The sequence below is a fragment of the Lycorma delicatula genome, chromosome 1 (genome assembly GCF_047948215.1).
Source record: "Lycorma delicatula isolate Av1 chromosome 1, ASM4794821v1, whole genome shotgun sequence".
NCBI classification, from domain to species: Eukaryota; Metazoa; Arthropoda; class Insecta; order Hemiptera; family Fulgoridae; genus Lycorma; species Lycorma delicatula.
The window spans coordinates 206320590-206341615 of record NC_134455.1 but is presented as its reverse complement, the minus strand read 5'-3'; the positions used below and the strand labels follow the sequence as shown (position 1 = coordinate 206341615).

The window sequence follows — 21026 nt, the reverse complement described above, 5'->3', positions numbered from 1 at the left end:
TATTTGCGACACCTTCCATTCGAAGGGTAGTGAGTTGACCTAAGGATTGCATTAAAGAGGTCCCGTATGTGAGAAACAGCCCGAGACGGTAGTGAAGATATCATCATCTTATGCGTAATGCAGTCAAGCCCTGGAGCCTTCCATACACTCCCAATGCTCCTCCTCTTGTGCTATCTCCACCTTCGAGAAGAGCCTCAAAGGAAGACACAAACTCGGCCTTTTGATTGTTGTCACAAGACCACCCATCAGCCGTCTTCAACGGTGGGAAAGAGATTGGTGGCCGCTTGGATTTCCTCGTCACCCTCCCTAAACAATGATCGTCCCTCCTCAGAGAAGATAGACTCTCAACATACTTCTTCACCGACTCATTCTTGTGCACACGCAGTAGTACTTTCAATCTGTGGGCCGCCCTGTTCTCAGGCCTCCCAAACCGCTGCCATCTCCTTCTAAACGTTCTCTTTGTTCCAACCAGGTCCATAATCTCCCAGATGTAGTCCGTACCTCATTGTATTCCGTCCACATCCAACGCGGAGTAGAGCGGAACGGTAGCTCTAGGAGGTAGCTCCTCAATCCAACTACTATCCCAGTCCGTCTGAGTATTGTAACGGAGCCTGATACTTTCTTCCTTACGACCAACATACTAACCGTCAGAACAGGTGAGTGATCCAACGTAGAGTCGTAGTTGTTCTTCACGTTACTATAGAAAGGTGAAACACCGAACTGACGTAAAAATTCAGCAAGTCAGGAATCTTCGCTGGATCCGAAGGCCAGTAGGTCGGTTGTAGTCCAGAGATAACGTGAAGCAGCATCCTTTCAACAGAACCTTTACGGACTTTCCACGTGTAGTCGTAAGCCGAGATCCCCAGAATACGTTCTTCGCGTTCCAGTATCTTTCGGCAATGAACCGGCACCAAGTGTGCCAAAATAGTTACAAAACACGTCACTGGTTAAGGCGTGACGAGGGGGACAGTAGATTGCTGATAGTTTGAGAGGCCCTAACCAGTTCAAGATCTCAATTGAGGTCGCCTAAATGTGGGCGATGCTGAACGGAGGTAGCTGATTGTGCCGTAGCCCAATTATTACCACAATCGCAGTAGCCCCATGCGCCCTTTTATCAGGGTGATTGGTTGTGTATACTGAACAGCCCCTAATTCTCAAATAGTTCCTATCACTAAAATGAGTTTCCGAAATAAGAACGACATCTAGCAGCTTGCAGAAGATCAGCGTCTCCAGTTCCTCCCTGCGATTCATTACACCACTGATGTTCCATACAGCGAGATTCAGGCGATTTCTCATCAATAAACTTTAGAAATCACCTTTGTCAGCAGACCCAGGAGGTTCCTAATCTGTTGAACCAAGAACTCAACGTTACTCGTTAGTTTCTCAAATCTATCCAGTGTAACCGAATCCTTATTATCAGTTCCCGCCACTGCCTCAGCGAAGGACCTGGGATGCGGAGTCCAATGAATATTGCCAGTGTCACAGTTAGTATTACCCGCATTACTACTGACCCATTGACCTAAAGACGGGAAGTCATGACCTAGATCGTACAATTTGCCTCTCAGATCCTCGAACCTCGCAGGAGCGTGCATCGGAGTATAACTCATTCTTTTCTTTTCTTTCCTTTCAAGGATCTCCTTATAGACGCTGAAACCTTTAAAATTTGCATGATGATCCTCATGGCATAAAGCACAAATCGCCAGTATCCTATCTATCTTCTGGCAATCGGCGGTCCTGCGTCCGTGCAAACTTCACACAGCGATACGGCCTCATACAATTATTTTTAGTTTGACAGTACTGTTGATACCTCATACACTGCACCAATCCTGAAGTTCTCTTTGGTGTTTCAAACCTAACGCAATAGTTTGCTATGTACTTTATCCCGAACACTCCTTATTATTATCCTTAGGTTCCAGATTTACGAAAAACGTTGCCAACGGCTCCTTCGTTACTCGGTGGCGAGCGTTTACGATACTCCAAATCTTGTGCCTCTTACTCTCAATCTTCTGCTTTATAACTGCAACTGGGATCGAATGTTGAATATTCTTAAGCACCACCCGATATGCCCTCTCATCACGCGTCGTGAAGGTATGTCCTATCAGATTATTTTCGCGAACAACACGAATTATTTTTTTGTAGCTTTCAATATCTTTCAACAGTAGCCGAAGTTGTTAACTGTTTGTATTCTCATGGTGTATTCCGTCTTGTTCACCACCGATTCCAACAACTCTTACAGCTTCGTGATATCTGAAATACAAAACTATACACTATCGAAGGCGGCTTAACCTTTCCCTTTTTTGGAGCAGCACAGTCAGTCTCCTCCGTTAAATCCATTCAGGAGGGGTATGTTAATCCCAGGAGTCGTATCAGCTACCGGCAACGAGCGTAAAGCCGGCATCGTTTGCCACGGCGGAGGGACCGGAATCGAATCAGTAATATCAGTCACTGCTATTACCCGAAGAACCACTCATATTTTCAACGACCTCATTCGTTATTAATTTTCACCGCTTCGACTTCTGTGGATCCCGGTTGAAGTAATTGAATGGGCCACGTTTTCTATTCACCAGAATGTTGTTGTTTACAGCCTCGAAGCTGCTGTCCGATGAGTGATTGCTATGCGGAACAGCTGGGAACAGCTAGTTATAGCCTAGGCCTATAACTAAAAAAAAAAAACTTGTAAATAAAGAAAAATACAAACCTGAGGAAAACAAACACTTAACACAACTAATAGAACAAAGTAAACTCAAACTAACACACAACAGAAAAAAATAAACAGTTGATCATTTTAAAAATAAGTTGAATATTTAAAAAAGTAGTTTCTTTTAAATTAAAATAGTTTTTAAATAAAGATTTAAGGTGAATTTTATACGAATCTGAATGAAAAAAAAAATTTATTATTTTACCAGTTAATTATACGCAGTTGTTTATAACAAATTGTATATAACTAACAAAAGAATTCTCTTTCGTTATTTATTTATTTTTTTTAACATAAAATAAACCCAATCCAGAAGAAAAAGTTATTTGTTTCCGTTTTATACACCTAAAAACAATTTTGTTATCTAAAACCAAAAGTTTAAATATTAACTTTTGTGTTCAACCCTTTTATTAAACAAGTGAAAAGAGAATTATGGAGATCAATGACATTAAATTAATTAATGAAATTGAGTAGAAGAAAGTAGTAGTCAATCCAGTCTTTCTTTAATTAGTCTGTAATAAGTAAAACTCATTATCCAGCTACGGTCTAATCTGTGAGTTTGTAGAAAGCATTTCATTTTATTTTGCAGATGGTTAATTCACCTCATAACCTTAAGCTTTTGCGTGGGAATTGCAATCGAGATTTTTTAGTTTTTAAAAATAGAATTTGAACACGATATCTTCCAGATGAAAGCAGAGATGCTATCATTACGTCACGCAGGTCCCAACATTGCATAGGCGATTATACATGAGTAAATTAAAATACATGAATCAGTAATAATTCTCAAATCTTTAACTAACTGTTACTGCAGCCTACCTCGGAACAAATTTTTCGCTATCTTATTCCATTTCTTATAAGTTAAATAAAACGTATGCAACAGGTCTGAAAAGAAGAGAATTTATTCTTAAATATCAATATTTCATCTGTTATGTTTTGAAGAATAATACACGTCTGAGTTTGAAGCAGCAGGAGAACATTTAACGTAATTTTGCACATTATGATTCTATATAAGCATTTTCAGTATTTGAAAACTTTTTTTCAGTGTTGGGTAAGTAGTTTGTATATTATTTTGTATATTACCCTACGCAACCGAATAATTTCAATCTCTTGAATTACTTACAAGTTAACATATTTTTATTTTAATTCAATAGTAGAATACTCGTTCTCTTTTAAACGACCACTTAGAAGATAATATTTATTTTTTATGACACTACACGATAGAAAAAATATGTTTTAAAAATTTATAGTTACAGGTTAATTAAATAACTTATTCATTTTTGAAGTAGATCTGTCCATACTCTGTAAACCCTACTGAGACGATAATATTTTTTTAAAAATGGCAAACGTTTTAGGTCATTATCGATCAGAAAACAAGAATAGTTTGTAATTCCGAATACCAGATGGGTTATATTACAATGAATGTTTTTAAAAAAGAGAAACATAATATTCGTTATATTTAAAAAAAACGTGTAGTAAAAAAAAAAAAAAAAAATCATAACATATTAATGACATGTATTAAAATACACATTAATACATAGATTACTTATTAATTACATAAGTTACTTATACACGTGTTATACATATATACATATTCAGATGTTACATAATAATACTAAATACAAAGCAATAAGTTTTCTGTTTTGGTTGAATTTTAGCTCCTAGCTCCCTTGAATCTTTGTACTTATTTTTTTCCAGTCTGCCGTTACTTTCTACGAAACAGTCAGTTTCGCAATGAAATTTTTTCATATTGCATATGCACAATATATATATATATGAGAATACGCACCTCATTATCATAACTTTAACATAATCTTAAACAGAAATTGATAAGAATTTTATCTCTCTTCATAATTTGATAAGGATTTTTTTCATTAATTTGCTCCGCTAGTTAAACCCAATTAAAAACTATAGCAGATATTCGAATACCGTTTTAATTTTTTCTCAAAAAGATCGCTTAATAAATCACGTATCATGTCTACTCCCAGCACCTATTTTGTTTTGTTTTCGGAAGTGTTTCTCCTGTTGAACATTTATGAATAATTTGTAAGCTGATATCGGCACAATTACTTTTTTCTACTCTAAGTATACGCCTATATCTTAAGAACTACACAATTGAAGTGAGGAAGCGATAAAAAACGCTTAAGTAAGCATTTGAAAAACTAATTATAACAAACCATTTCTAACCCAAAGAAAAAAAAATATTATAGAAATAATTTGTTGCTGTTACTAGCAGAAAGACAATGGTCGGAAAATAAGATTATATGCAGACCTACAAGTACATTTACAGGAAATGGCCGGATAGTTAATATTATTACTTTCAGAGAAATAAACTCTGGCGGTTTACGTGTATCACAGTCATAAGAAAGACTGGATCCGAGAATGTAACGAAGTGAATTAATTTACTTCTTTATATCAAGCAGCAACTCATTATTTACCTCACCTCTACTAAATACTAAAAGAAAGACACAGGTCGGAAAATAGATGAATTTCATTCAGGCTTCACTAAAACCTAATTATTTCGATAAATTATGAGAATGATATTCTACGCAAAGTACCGACAAAATTTCGATCTTATACTCGTGTATATTTTTATTATATAATACTTAGACAGTTTTATGAATAAATAAATTTTTATTACTTAAAAAAGTAAAATTAAAGGTATAAAATTCATAGAATTAATTTCTCTGTAAAGACTATATTAATAGAATATATCAGTCTATATTCTATATTCTATCACGTCTATATTCAGTAATATAGACGTATTTATTTCATACGTAGGGACTGTGTATGAAATAAATTTCATACGTTGACCCTATTTACACAGATTTAATTATCATCTACCAATTTGGGTTTTTGATAACGAAATGTCATTATAAAAAAAAACGTAAATTTGATTTTTCATGAAGTTTGGTTTTAACTGGGATTTAAAAAACTGAAAAAAAAAACTGGTTAAGCAAATTCATTTTTAAGCTATCTTTGAGGCTTATACTGAGATAAAGAAATGTAAGAATTACACAAACTAAAGATTAAAACCGGTTTCAATTATAAATTTCTGAAAAACTATATTTATTTTTTAAGAAGAATTGGAATAAAAATCGTCCATACTAGACAACAGTCATTGAATATTTCACCTTTAATGTATTGACCAGCGACTTTTTACTTTAGTGATATCTTTTTTATATAGCTCTGTGTTTGACACTGCGTCGATACTAATTAGTTAATGTTTAAACACAAGTATCTTAGATGTTGATACGGCTAATACTTTAGCGTGTTACGCTTAATTGTTTGCATAAAGTTTTGCATCATTCAAAGTACTTTAGATTTGTGGAACATAGCTAATCTCAATTCTTTACACTTTTATAAGTTGCATACTCAGCAGAATTAGTTGATTTATTTAATTAACGTTAGCGGCAAAATAAAAATATTGTTAATTTCAATTAGTTCTCAGTTAAAATATTTAAACAAATATTAAGATACTGAGCTTGAAATTTCATATTTGACTTTAAGTTTGCTTGCAACTGTTTATTGTGTATTATTTATTTTGGGGGTTCCTTAAGGACCTTCTTATCACGTGCTTTTGTCAGGAAACTTACTTATAGCTCCGAAGGAGAGCTGATTGTAATTTTAATTGTTATTAAGCAAAAAAAAAAAAAAAAATATTGAGATACGAACAAGAATCCGGTGAAACGTTTTCAATAGGTAAAACTATATTCAGTATTTAAGTGAAAATTAGCGATATTTCTCAATATATGATTATGAATTCATAATATAATCAAGTTCTGAATTTTACAGAAGCAATAGAATTGGTAGACGCGCTATTTCGTGGGTAAAGAATGAACTAAGACAAAATTTTCAAAGATAGACAGGAAAGATTTGTTATTGTTCTAGTTCATAAAATACTTAGTCTCTCTGCAAATGTAGATCAGGTACATTATTTTTATATCAAAAATAATTTTGAATAAAAAAACTTATTGAAGGTGGACACACTTCTGAGGTTTTTTTTTGTCTTCAGTCATTTGACTGGTTTGATGCAGCTCTCCAAGATTCCCTATCTAGTGCTAGTTGTTTCATTTCAGTATACCCTCTACATCATACATCCCTAACAATTTGTTTTACATATTCCAAACGTGGCCTGCCTACATAATTTTTCCCTTCTACCTGTCCTTCCAATATTAAAGCGACTATTCCAGGATGCCTTAGTATGTGGCATATAAGTCTGTCTCTTATTTTAACTATATTTTTCCAAATGCTTCTTTCTTCATCTATTTGCCGCAATACCTCTTCATTTGTCACTTTATCCACCCGTCTGATTTTTAACATTCTCCTATAGCACCACATTTCAAAAGATTTAATCTTTTCTTCTCAGATACTCCGATTGTCCAAGTTTCACTTCCATATAAAGCGACACTCCAAACATACACTTTCAAAAATCTTTTCCTGACATTTAAATTAATTTTTGATGTAAACAAATTATATTTCTTACTGAAGGCTCGTTTAGCTTGTGCTATTCGGCATTTTATATCGCTCCTGCTTCGTCCATCTTTAGTAATTCTACTTCCCAAATAACAAAATTCTTCTACCTCCATAATCTTTTCTCCTCCTATTTTCACATTCAGTGGTCCATCTTTGTTATTTCTACTACATTTCATTACTTTTGTTTTGTTCTTGTTTATTTTCATGCAATAGTTCTTGCGTAGGACTTCATCTATGCCGTTCATTGTTTCTTCTAAATCCTTTTTAATCTCGGCTAGAATTACTATATCATCAGCAAATCGTAGCATCTTTATCTTTTCACCTTGTACTGTTACTCCGAATCTAAATTGTTCTTTAACATCATTAACTGCTAGTTCCATGTAAAGATTAAAAAGTAACGGTGATAGGGAACATCCTTGTCGGACTCCCTTTCTTATTACGGCTTCTTTCTTATGTTCTTCAATTATCACTGTTGCTGTTTGGTTCCTGTACATGTTAGCAATTGTTCTTCTATCTCTGTATTTGAACCCTAATTTTATTAAAATGCTGAACATTTTATTCCAGTCTACGTTATCGAATGCCTTTTCTAGGTCTATAAACGCCAAGTATGTTGGTTTGTTTTTCTTTAATCTTCCTTCTACTATTAATCTGAGGCCTAAAATTGCTTCCCTTGTCCCTATACTTTTCCTGAAACCAATTTGGTCTTCTCCTAACACTTCCTCCACTCTCCTCTCAATTCTTCTGTATAGAATTCTAGTTAAGATTTTTGATGCATGACTTGTTAAACTAATTGTTCTGTATTCTTCACATTTATCTGCCCCTGCTTTCTTTGGTATCATTACTATAACACTTTTATTGAATTCGACGGAAATTCCCCTTTTTCATAAATATTACACACCAGTTTGTATAATCTATCAATCGCTTCCTCACCTGCAATGCGCAGTAATTCTACAGGTATTCCGTCTATTCCAGGAGACTTTCTGCCATTTAAATCTTTTAATGCTCTCTTAAATTCAGATCTCAGTATTGTTTCTCCCATTTCATCCTCCTCAACTTCCTCTTCTTCCTCGATAACACCATTTTCTAATTCACTTCCTCCGTATAACTCTTCAATACAATCCACCCATCTATCGACTTTACCTTTCGTATTATACATTGGTGTACCATCTTTGTTTAACACATTATTAGATTTTAATTTATGTATCCCAAAATTTTCCTTAACTTTCCTGTATGCTCCGTCTATTTTACCAATGTTCATTTCTCTTTCCACTTCTGAACACTTTTCTTTAATCCACTCTTCTTTCGCCAGTTTGCACTTCCTGTTTATAGCATTTCTTAATTGCCGATAGTTCCTTTTACTTTCTTCATCACTAGCATTCTTATATTTTCTACGTTCATCCATCACAATATATCGTCTTAAACCCAAGGTTTTCTACCAGTTCTCTTTATTCCGCCTAAGTTTGCTTCTGCTGATTTAAGAATTTCCTTTTTAACATTCTCCCATTCTTTTCTACATTTTCTACCTTATCTTTTTTACTCAGATCTCTTGCGATGTCCTCCTCAAAAATCTTCTTTACCTCCTCTTCCTCAAGCTTCTCTAAATTCCACCGATTCATCTGATACCTTTTCTTCAGGTTTTTAAACCCCAATCTACATTTCATTATCACCAAATTATGGTCGCTATCAATGTCTGCTCCAGGGTAAGTTTTGCAGTCAACGAGTTGATTTCTAAGTTTTTACTTAACCATGATATACTCTATCTGATACCTTGCAGTATCGCCTGGCTTTTTCCAAGTGTATATTCTTCTATTATGATTTTTAAATTGGGTGTTGGCAATTACTAAATTATACTTCGTGCAAAACTCTATAAGTCGGTCCCCTCTTTCATTCCTTTTGCCTGGCCCGTATTCACCCACTATATTTCCTTCCTTGCCTTTTCCAATGCTTGCATTCCAATCTCCAACTATTATTAAATTTTCATCTCCTTTTACGTGTTTAATTGCTTCATCAATCTCTTCGTATACACACTCTACCTCATAATCATCATGGGCGCTTGTAGGCATATTGACGTTAACAATCGTTGTCGGTTTAGGTTTTGATTTTATCCTTATTACAATGATTCTATCGCTATGCGTCTTGAAATACTCCACTCTCCTCCCTATCTCCTTGTTCATCACGAAACCTACTCCTGCCTGCCCATTATTTGACGCTTAGTTAATTACTCTTAAATCACCTGACCAAAAGTCGCCTTCCTCTTCCCACCGAACCTCACTAATTCCTACTATATCCACATTTACCCTATCAATTTCCCTTTCTAAATTATCTACCCTACCAACCTTTTTTTAAGCTTCTAACATTCCACGCTCCTACTCGTAGAATGTTATTTTTTAGTTTTCTGGTGACCCCTTTCTTAGTAGTCCCGACCCGGAGATCCAAACGGGGGACTATTTTACCTCCGGAATATTTTACCAAGGAAGGCGCCTCCATTATTGTTATGTGAAAATGCAGGAGCCACATTTTCTTGGAAAAAAAACAGCTGTAGTTTTCCATTGCTTTCAGCTGCGCAGTACTCAGAGGACTGAGTGATGTCGATATGGCCGTTTAAGTCATTGTGACTCACGCCCCTAACAACTACTGAAAGAGCTGCTGCCCTTTTTCAGGAATCATTCCTTAATCTGGCTCTCAACAGATACCTCTCCGATATGGTTGCACCTTCGGTCCAGCTACTCTGTATCCCTGAGCACTCAAGCCCGCTCACCATCGGCAAGGTATCATGATTCATAGAGGGGGACTTCTGAGGTAACGCTGAATATTCCTTTCACAATAATAATATAGGTATTAGTATAGTCACTAATCAATCCGGTTGACGCGATCTAGTGTGATTCTGGTTCATCGTAACATGCCATCGGTTAAAATAATATCACGTAAACCTGTTGGGTCGTATCGTCAATTATGACTGTAATTTAATGAAATTTGATATTAAAAATCTTAAAAAATTTAATTACATAATATTACTCAACAATCCCAGTTCTATGATTACTTTTAGTTTACTCAGATTTTTCTTCGCTAGAGCCTAAAACATTTGTACATTAGAGCGAGCAAGTGATTTGTAAATGTGATGACAGAATACATCAAAGTATCTATTTTCATAAACAAAGACTCAGCTAAACACACACACAAGACAGCTGGGATGCATTTTTTCGCTTTATTTAAATAAACCAATATATTCTTTAAAAATATGTTTTTTTTTTAAGTTTAGAATATCAAAATAATCTGTTTTGTTTAAAATTATACTTTAATATCTTACATACAAGGAGTATTTAAACGGTAGATATCATTAAGGAAGAAAAAGGTTGTAGTAATAGTTAAGATGAGAAGTAGTTAACGAAATGGTCCTGGTAGTTGGCGACTGCACTAGTTCTCTTTGAGTTATACGGCTAACTACTCTTACAATATCTCACTTACCTATAAGACAGCTCGGGGCTATAGTTAGACCTACGGGAGGGTCCTGCATTTATCCTCGTAATAGTCTTACTAACCCGACCATAACTTACATATATATAATAAATAATTTATAATGTACGCTTGTAACTTAAGATTACCTAATTTTCACATGTTTTCTATTATAAAATTCAGCATCCGGAAATTATTGTTTCATAAAAATACTTCATACTAGACAGAGAAAAATACTCGTACATAATAAATAATTAAAATTACAGGTTATTGATTATATTTTTAGATTCATTGACCCCTTGGTGCTATTTAAGAATTATTTAAAACGGGTGAATATTTGCGTACAGTTCTTTTGTGTAGTTTTGAGTCAGTTCCAATAACTGGGTGGAAAAATTTCGCTGGCTACTTTAAGTGGAAATCATTTTCATTTCAATTATTTCAAGTTATTTTTAGTAATCAAACTGAGATTCAAACAATCAAGTCCTAAACTATTATAAATTAGTAATAATTTTTAACTGCATTTTTTTTTGGTATATTTTAATTTCAAATAGAAGTAATATTATAAAAAAGTTGTGTATTTTATAATTAATAAGAAGAAGTCTTCCAGAGTTATTTAACATATATTTTAACACTTAAGAAAGGTTTTATCTGGTTTCTTCACACAGATATAATAGCAGATGTATTAAGTTAAATTATTAAATCGTACTATGATAATGTAGTATTAACTATGTATATAGATATATAAATAATATTAAGATAATTCAATAATAAGATTAATAATAAGATAATAATAGATAAATAAATGTGAAAATAAAAAGTTTCTAATCATTAAATTCAAAACTTAGTTTCTTGTAAGATTTTTTATATAATAATGTACATTTAATTCTATAAATTCTTCTTATCTTCTGTATTACTGGGCAATCGTAATTTTATAAATGATAAGAACTTCCTAACTCTTAAAATGCTGCCTATATTTTGGTATATCAGTGTTTTTATTTTTATCAACGTGTAACAATTTAAATTTGCATTTCATACTATAAAAATATTCTTATATATTTAAAGAAAAATTATCTTTTTCATTAAAGAAAAATTATCTTTTTCATTAAATGTAAATTTTAAGTTTCATATAAGTGTTTTTTTTTCTGCTTTATACCATAAAATAGGAATAAAAAAAAAAGATAAGTAAAAATAGATAAACAATACGTCTGAGCGAGCTATCCTGCGGTTAAAACGTATATAATGAGAAAAAATTTCTAAACTAAGCATAAAAAAAAAACATAATATTTTGCTATCATAGAAGATTTCTAAACAGAAAAAAATCCCTTTCGGCATGCAGTGCCGGAAGGCAGAGGTAGATTTCACCGGTGCTAAGTAGGGGATAAAAAAGACTTCCACCTTAGAGTTAAGAAAAACTAATAATATAATAACATTTTTTTTTAATTTTCATTTTTTATAGGTTCCTCTAAACTGACAGAAGTTTGTCAGGGATCTCCATATAGATAACAAATACAGAGTTTAAAAGAAACAAAAATAATTCCATAGAAAAATAAAACATAAAACAACACTCATAACTTAGGAATAATTAACATAAACATAACAAAAAATCTCCTTACCCTCATAACATTAATATTCTCCTCTCCATTTCTCTCTCCTTCATGTTACTTAAAATTGTTAGTTAAATATATAAACAAAAATTATGATTATCTTCCTTCAACTTATTCGTAGAAATTAAATTTAATGTCAAATCAGAGAAAATATTTAGGACAAGATAAGATAACATACGACAGCCATACTTGTTATGTGTGTAAAAAAAAGTGTGTTTCAAGTTCCATAGATCATATTTTTTTTAATTTTAAACAGTTCGATGAGACAGAGTTAATATTCAATAGTAAACTTTGATACAGCAGATCTCCGAGTGATAGAAGTCTGCTGACTGCAAACCTTTGGTAATTTTTTGAATAAGTGTTTTGCCGTAGACTTTAAGAATATTTTTAATTACTTGTATTTGGATGGAACGGATTACATTTAAATAACAACCCTAGCATTCCCCCAAGCAGTAATACGATCACTTAAGATTGACTGAAATAATGTGTAATATACATTTTTTAAAACATAATTAGGGACACGAAACTGTAAATGATACATCTTACATTATATACTGTACAATCTAGTAGAATAACACTAATTTATAAGACCATGTAAAAGTTCATCAATAATAATGCCTAAATACTTATGCTCGGATGTTGTTTAAGCTATAACAGGGCAATTGCAGGAAGGTAAAGTATTTCGTAAACAAATATGTGTTTTTAAAAATAGCTTTTCTTTAATTACTGATTTTGGCTAACGGATGTGCAATCACAGCCGATTCAAGGCTGGGCTCATGCCCAGCGTAACAGTGTATTATGATCGTTTTGCGTATGAAATACAACGCATCCATAGAACGCATTTGCTATGATTAAAGCAACATTATCAACGAGCTGATATATCCTAGGAAATCTTAAAAATTTATCGATATCAATTACACTAATTAAGTATAACAAAGATCCTAAGATGGATCCCTGAGAGACTCCTGGATCTACGTGAACTTTATGTCTCAGTCTTTTGTCAACTTTTACACAGAAACTGCGGTTAGATAAGTAGCTCTGAAACCTAGTAAGCACACGTCCACCAACCCCGATTTCTTTAACCTTCCCTTTGTAATCCATTCCATCCAAATACAAGTAATTAAAACTATTCTTAAGTCTACGGCAAAACACTTATTCAAAAAATTACCAAAAACAAATTTACACCTGGGTCTTCCCGAACGCAAACTGCCTCCTTCCAAGTAACCCATTCTCTTCAACTTATTTAATTAATCATTTGTGTATACATAATTCAAATATTTTATCCAGAACAGAAAGAATAGAAATCAGCTTATTGTTTGACTAATAAATTTACAAATTAAGGCGCTTATCTCATCACTCACAAACTTTATATCTGAGCTTAATAAATCAACACCAGAAAATTCCTTCACATTTAACGACAAATTACCTTATTCACTTCCTGGGCAATGACGGGAGACATAAAAGTTAACATCAAGCGGAACCAAATCTACATGAGGTGATAGCAAAAGTTGGATCTGTGCTTTAAATGTTATTTTTAACAAAACAAGAAAAATGATTAGCTACAGTCAATTCATCATCCGTAAAAACTTTTTAATTCATCAGTTTCCAAACATCTTATTAATAAAATGTCAGGTATTTTAATGTAGATAATACCAGGTATTTCCTCTTATCTAAAGTTAATTTATCGAAGTAAAATTTGTTCTGCTTTTTAATTATTTTATTTAATTGATTTCAGAAACTGATATAGCAATTTTTCAACACAAGTTTATCAGGAGATTGCTTCTACCTTTTGAAAAATGTATCTCTTTCTTTTATCTGACCTACTAACTCTGATGTAATCCATTCCTTTTTCAATTTATATCTGTTGGTACTAATAATGACAGATCTTTTACGAAAAACTAAACTATTTTGTTAAATATTGTGAAATATTAAAAAAAAAAAAAAAAATATTGCAAAAATGCTGAGCTTCAAGAAATTTTTAAATTATTAAATTAATATTTAGTAACCGTCTTTTAATTTGACTTGAGTCATAAAAAGAATAGAAACACTATTTTTTATTTACCATGGGAAATATTATTATTGTTATTATTAGTATTATGAGCATTATTGACAAATATGGATGTACCAATTTACCAGAAATTTAACATATCGGGCACAAAAATTAAACACGTTATAAAAATGTTGCAAGATTAACATTTTTAATACTTAACCGGGTCTTCTAAAAAGTCGAGTACTATACAAATATCGTTTAATCTGTAAAAATAAATAATAAAAAACAGATTAAATAAAGCTTAATAAATACGAAGTAAATAAAATAATGATTACTTTTAATGCAAAATTTAGTAAATAAAGCCACTGCAATTAAGGGGGGGGGGGGGTCTTCACTATATTAAATAGATATTATCTATAAAGTATGTGAAATATGATAATTAATTTACTCGCAGTAATATAATCAAGAATCAGCTAACAGATTAAACAACAACGAATTATTTAAGAGAGAACAATCTCTTCATTTTCATTTTCAATCATCATAAAGTTTATCTAATATAATTATTTAATAGTAGATTATTTGTTTCTCAGTAATTTTACAAGTATTAAATGTTCTTCAATTAAAAGTTATTCCTGAATATATTCCTTTTCCTTGGTGTAAAGAATTCATTAAATCACAAATTGCTATTACAAATCCCAAAAGCATTACTAGGTACAAATTTTCATAATAGTTTAGGTTTTAAATAAATATAAATTTCATGTAATCTTGAATACATATTTCATGTAAATCTGAATCGATTTCGTTACATTTTTAGAGTAGTTGAACGGTTTCTTAACTGTTTTTAGCTTAATTGTACATTAAAACTAATCGTTTCATTTTGCAGAATATCAATATTTAAAAAACATACATTCTTAAAACTAACGTGTACCCTTATATCTAAAATGCGTGAATTTTATGAAACTAATTTTATATTTTTGAAATTATATATTGATTATATATTTTTTATTTTTTTAAAATTAAATTTTCTTTTCATAAAAACATTTAAAAAACCTGCATTAGTTTGATAACCTTTAACTTTCTATGGTACCAAGGAAAACAGGATTCAGAATCGCGGAATATTTAACATCTCCATATCAGTTTTCTCATGATTAAAAAATGAAGCAAGTAGAACAATAATGATTAACCTTCTTCGATTTTTACTATTTATCTTTATCATTTAACAATATTTTTTATAATCTTTAATGTAAAATGTTTTATACGAAATGATGTTAATGTAATTATGCTTCCGATCATTGTTCTTAACTTCAGAATCACTATATTCTATAAAATAGGAATAATATATGAAATTAAAAAAAAAATATATATATATATATAATTCCCCATATTGTTGGGAAGGATGATCAAAAAGTATCTTGTTTATCCAGAATAACAAAATCTTCTAGGGATAAATATTATCTGTAATCATATTCAATAATCTAATTTATATTGATTGTGGATGTTTTTTGGAAAAGTAGAAGAATTGAGCGGGAGGTTCATTAATGAGAAGTATTAATGACTTTCTAACTAAATAATGAAGATTTATCTCACAGTGTAATTTTTTTTAATGTCCTGGGAAGGTGTAGTACATTCAGCTACAAGCAACTTGGTATGCGCACATGGGAAATAGGCTTCGGTAAGTGAAAGCGGTTAACCAAAGTTCGAAGGACCCATAACCGCTAACCGCTAAAACTACATTCTGCCCGACTTAACCGGCAACGTTGTAAATCATCTAATAGATAGCTGTAAGCAAACTATTGGGGATTAAATTAGGTTAACAGATTTAAAAATATTACGTACGCACGTTTTATGTATATAAGTGACCGATGTACCACAAAATTGATATAATTTGTACTTAATTCTAGTTTAGGAACTAGATAAAAAGGCAGAAAAATATTCCTTATAAAAGTAACTTAGAAGAGAATTATTTAAAATAATGATATTTGCATAAACTTTTTGTAAAATGTTTGGTCATTTTTTCAATAAGAAAGTAAAAAATAGAACTAAGTTAATTTCTGAGTCACGACAGCTCTGCTTTCGGGTTAAAGAAACTACCATTAAAAACTGAAAAATTAATGCAGAAATTTCCACCTAATTAAACTTAAGGAATCAAACTTAAGCTTTTAAATTTGAATTTTTGAACATTTTTGTATTTTTTGAACATTCTGCATTCTGTTTTTCTATCACTAGCATCGAGATCATGTAGTAAATTAATCGACAAAAAAACAAAAACAATCTTGCGTAGTTCGGTGGTAGAAGACAATTTTTCGTTAATTTAATTAGGAACCTTGCAAGCTGGAACCTTAAGGCATGAAGGTTCCAACTTACAGCATCAAAAAAAAAACCACGCTTCTATCTTATCCTTCTCAAATATTTTCGACCATAAATTGAGCATTACTGAAGAACGACTCAACCAATCTTTAACAGGTTTTAACATAACTTAAAACGTTCTACTACACCTTATCTAAATTCAGTGAATTTGATTCAGTAATTTTGGAGATTTTCGAATCCAAAATTTTGTACATAGGCCTATATATTGTCGCGTGTTCGCGGCTTGACCAGATTGAGAAACTAACGAACTAAAACTTTCTTATAAATACAATTTATTACTCTGAAATTATTGAAAAAATTCTGATGGGGACACTACATGACTTACTTGTACGCCTATTAAATTATATATACACATTTTTTTCTGCACTTCATTTAAACTTATTTCATTTGAAAGTGAGATATGATTATCCAATTCTTTAATAAAGTGGACAGTTACACAATTGCTGAAATATTAGTTTTTATTAAAATCAAATATCTACACAATTATTAATTCGACAGTCTTACACGAAATATTAGGATAGAGTAAAAGTTCCTTTATTACTCGTATTGCTGGGTCAGTATTATTTGTATCTTTGTGAGTTGCTGATAAACAAAACTTTCAGATGTCTGGTGTGTCGTATAAATAAAAGTTAATAATAATTAAACTATTCCGTTTAGTGAACTCTTGTATACTGGAGTTAAATATTAAAACCGAAGAAAGAATAAAAAGGAAGAAAATGTTGCAAAGAAAGAAAGAAAGAATAAAAACATTAAGAGAAGATGATAAATACGTATAAAGAGGAAGAAAACGTTCAGACCAAGGAAAGAAAAAAAAAATTATAATCAGCTCGGTAATCTTATAAAAAATTTAAAACATTGACTGAAAAGATAGGTTTTAAAACTCTATTTTTAATAAAAGATTTTATTTTTATTTTTAATATCAGATAACGATAGAATAGATCGAGTTATGTTTTTAGAAAAAAAAGTAGATATTTTGGAGTCAACATTTCTGTAGTCGTTCCCCAGTTATGTCATTCTGTTTTTTTTTAAATTTTTTGATACTGTGTACATTATTAAGAGTAGAAGAAATAACTGGATTAGTTAGTTTCGTTTAGTTTAAGTTTTGTTTGGCAAGTAATTTACCACCCAAACTAATAGTGCAATTATTGTCAAGTACAATTTTATCTATGTAATAATATCAATAATATATAAATAATATACTGTGAAATTCTCAAATAATGTGTTTTCATTAACAATCGAGTTGGTTTAATCCGTTTTCTTGATGTACCAATAATAGTTGATGGTAATATATTCTAATTTTCCGGAATGAGTCATGAATTCTCCATGTCTTCGATGAGTCATAAAATTAATATATTACAGTAATAGTATTATTTGATTCTTATATTTGTGAAATACAGAGCGGTGTCACGTATTTTCATTCCTCTTAATTGTTATTTTGTTATTTTTCTTTATGATAAAACTTTATTAAAATATAAACACCTACGAACGTATAATTACATCAACTAACAGTAATTCTTGAAACGCATAAATGTATATTTACATACACTTTTTTATATTAAGTCAGTGTTACTTATACGTGTTTGCAAAACTACAGAAACATATTTGTTCATAGTAGAATTAGTTTTTTTGAAATTTACGACGTGAATCTTTGTATGAGATAGAATAGACTAGACAAGGGATAATGGACAGTGAATTCACCAGTCGAACCTAGCTTTATCGCTGCATACCCGTCTTGAAACTCCAGAAATCCTAGGTAGATCGCATTCCTTAAGCCTTCTCGCTTTTTCAACCCATTTGCTCGATTTTAATCAGCTTTTTGTTCAGAATTCTAAAACATGTCAAATATATCCTTGCTGAATGTGAAATTAAAGTAATTGACATTCTATGATCTTACACATTTAGTTGCAACAGGCTTTTGGGGATTGGAATGAGTTTGGTTTAATCGATCCACAACTGTAAAACACATTACATAAGTTCACCGACTTCTATAAAACTTCATTTAGAGACTTCATTAAATTACTTGTGTCGATACATCTATTCTCATTGCCTTTAAATTTTTAATTTTTGTTGTTGCTTATATAACTTCCAATTTTCTGATCTCTTTACTTGGTCTTCCCTTCCTTTCCACGCTACAATATTCCAATCCCTCAATGATATACAAAAATCATTACGTTCCTTTTCCATAAGCTTATTGGTTTGTTGTCGATGCGTTATCTCAAATGCACTATCGTCATACTGACTAGTTTTCATGTGCTTAAAACAAATTTTTTCGGTTCATTTCTATTCTCAAAGACGTTATACCATCAGTAAAAATATCCTTTTCTTCACATTTTTCTATTTCTTTGTAGAATGACTGCAAAAAAATTCTTCCTCTTTTAAATTCTGAATAGTACATTATAACATCGTAATGCTAACCTCAAGTTTTCTTTTCCATCTCAGTTTCACTTAATTCAAATATATCCAGTCTGTTCTTATTCAGCTTTCTTTTTCAATTTACTAACTTACCTGTTAGTAAATTGAAAAATTGGAATATAACTGTTGTTATATTCCGTGTTCATATTCTTGACTTCTTTCGACCTTTTTTGATCGCTTTAAGTGGCTTACTGTCATTACTTCCCTTGGTAGGAAACGAGTTTACCTATAATTAAAAGTTACCGGTCATATTTAACAGAAAATTGTGTAATGATGCTAAAACATGGAAAATCAGGAATCGGTTCCTTTCACTTAAATATTACCTATCTCTCGTTTGGTAAATACACGCTTCTGTCTAGTATTAATTAATCTGGCTTCTAAGTTTGTCTTGACTAGCTTGGATGACCCTGCCAGTTTCTAATTTGTCGCTAACATAATCGTCGGAACACGCAAGGTAATCACCGACAATAACCTATTATACTTCCTAAATAGAGTAACGCATGCTTTTATTAATGAAGACTAATTATTTTTATTTTTTGTAGTTTTTTCTGCTTTGAATAATTTTTTATAACAGTTTCTTTAATTCCAGCCGTTATTATTATTATTGTTATTATGACAACATTAAAATTTATGATTTAGTGACTTAAAATTTATAAAAATAAAATTTGTTATTTCATGATAAATTATTAAAAAAATTAAGTATGCAAGTCCTATGTTAAAATTAAGTTTAAGCTATAGCATTAAGATTACTGATTTTTTTTTAATAACACATTTTAGATGTTTGATTATTAATAATCTGCGTATTAAATTCAATAGCATTAAATTATATTCATATAATAAACTATTTCTTAAACTAATTTATGAATAATTTTTTTCCAGTGAAACGAATGATGTAAACACAGGATTGTTGATGGAGGTATGGAGTAAAGGAATGATATGGGATAGAGCACTAGGATACCACTGGCTACCATTACCCAGCGTTCATTATTCTAATGAGGCAAGTCGTTATTATTTGTCTTACTGCTCTGTAGTGTTGTTATTACTAATTTATGCTAACTGGGAAATCCTGATCTAAATAAGAGGATGTTAAATATTAAATAACTAAACTCTGTTTTGGAAATTATAATAAGGAATACGATCGTACGATACGCTATTGTATATTAATTACAGTATATCTGATACGACAGACTAAATTACTTTAAACTACATGGAAAATGTCTAGTTTGAATTACTTAAGTTGACATCGATAGAATTTATTAAAAAATCATATATTAGTCTTTCGTTTTTTGTGCCGTTTATTAGTTGCAAACGCGAAATACATGAAAAAATATACCTATAATTCATATTTTTTATTAAAAGAACTATTCAGCATATTTTTAAATATATTTCACGTAAAACTTTGTTTAAAAACCGATAATTTTAATAATACTTTGTTAATACTACTTTTGGTTAAGCCGATTTTGAAAGCGAGTTTTTTAGAACCTTTTAATTTTTTATTTAGTCTTTAAATATATTTAAGAATTCCCTCATTATGAATGATTTTTGAGTTGCTTATGATTTGTTATTGTAAGTTGGACAATAAAAGTTTTCACTCCTTTTTTGTTGTCCCAAACATTAATTTCCTTCCAGACCCTGTGGAATCCGTTTTCAGTCCATCGTAGGCGGGTCGGTAAAATATAATACGTATACTTTTATTTTAATATTAAAAAAAATGATGAGTAAGAAAAATTAATGTTTTCATGTTCTTGATTTCCTTATATTCGGTAATTAATTCCTCTTCCACTTGTTACTTTCTCTGTTTCTGGCTTTTAACCTTGAAAACTACGGCAGCCATCACTAAAAAGTGATGATTTCATCTTTAGTTGTCGGATTGCAAAAGATTATCATCGTATCTGAAGCGGTGTTTGTACAATATCTTAAATGTCCCGACTGAACAATTCGTTAACGTCTTAAAAAGTTTGACTAAGCCAATAACCAATAAGAAATAGACTGTAATGTGGGAAAATCTTATAGGGACAAAGAACTGCTTATT

General features: G+C 31.3%; 1 protein-coding gene across 1 annotated transcript in view; it reads left to right on the top strand.

Annotated features, from left to right (window-relative positions):
- LOC142317747 (uncharacterized) overlaps window positions 1–21026 on the top strand; it is a 507996-nt gene that overhangs the window by 279111 nt on the left and 207859 nt on the right. Inside the window, exon 5 of the mRNA XM_075354295.1 lies at window positions 19874–19991. Within this exon, the coding sequence (XP_075210410.1) occupies window positions 19874–19991 (118 nt within the window). The remainder of the gene's footprint in view (window positions 1–19873; window positions 19992–21026) is intronic.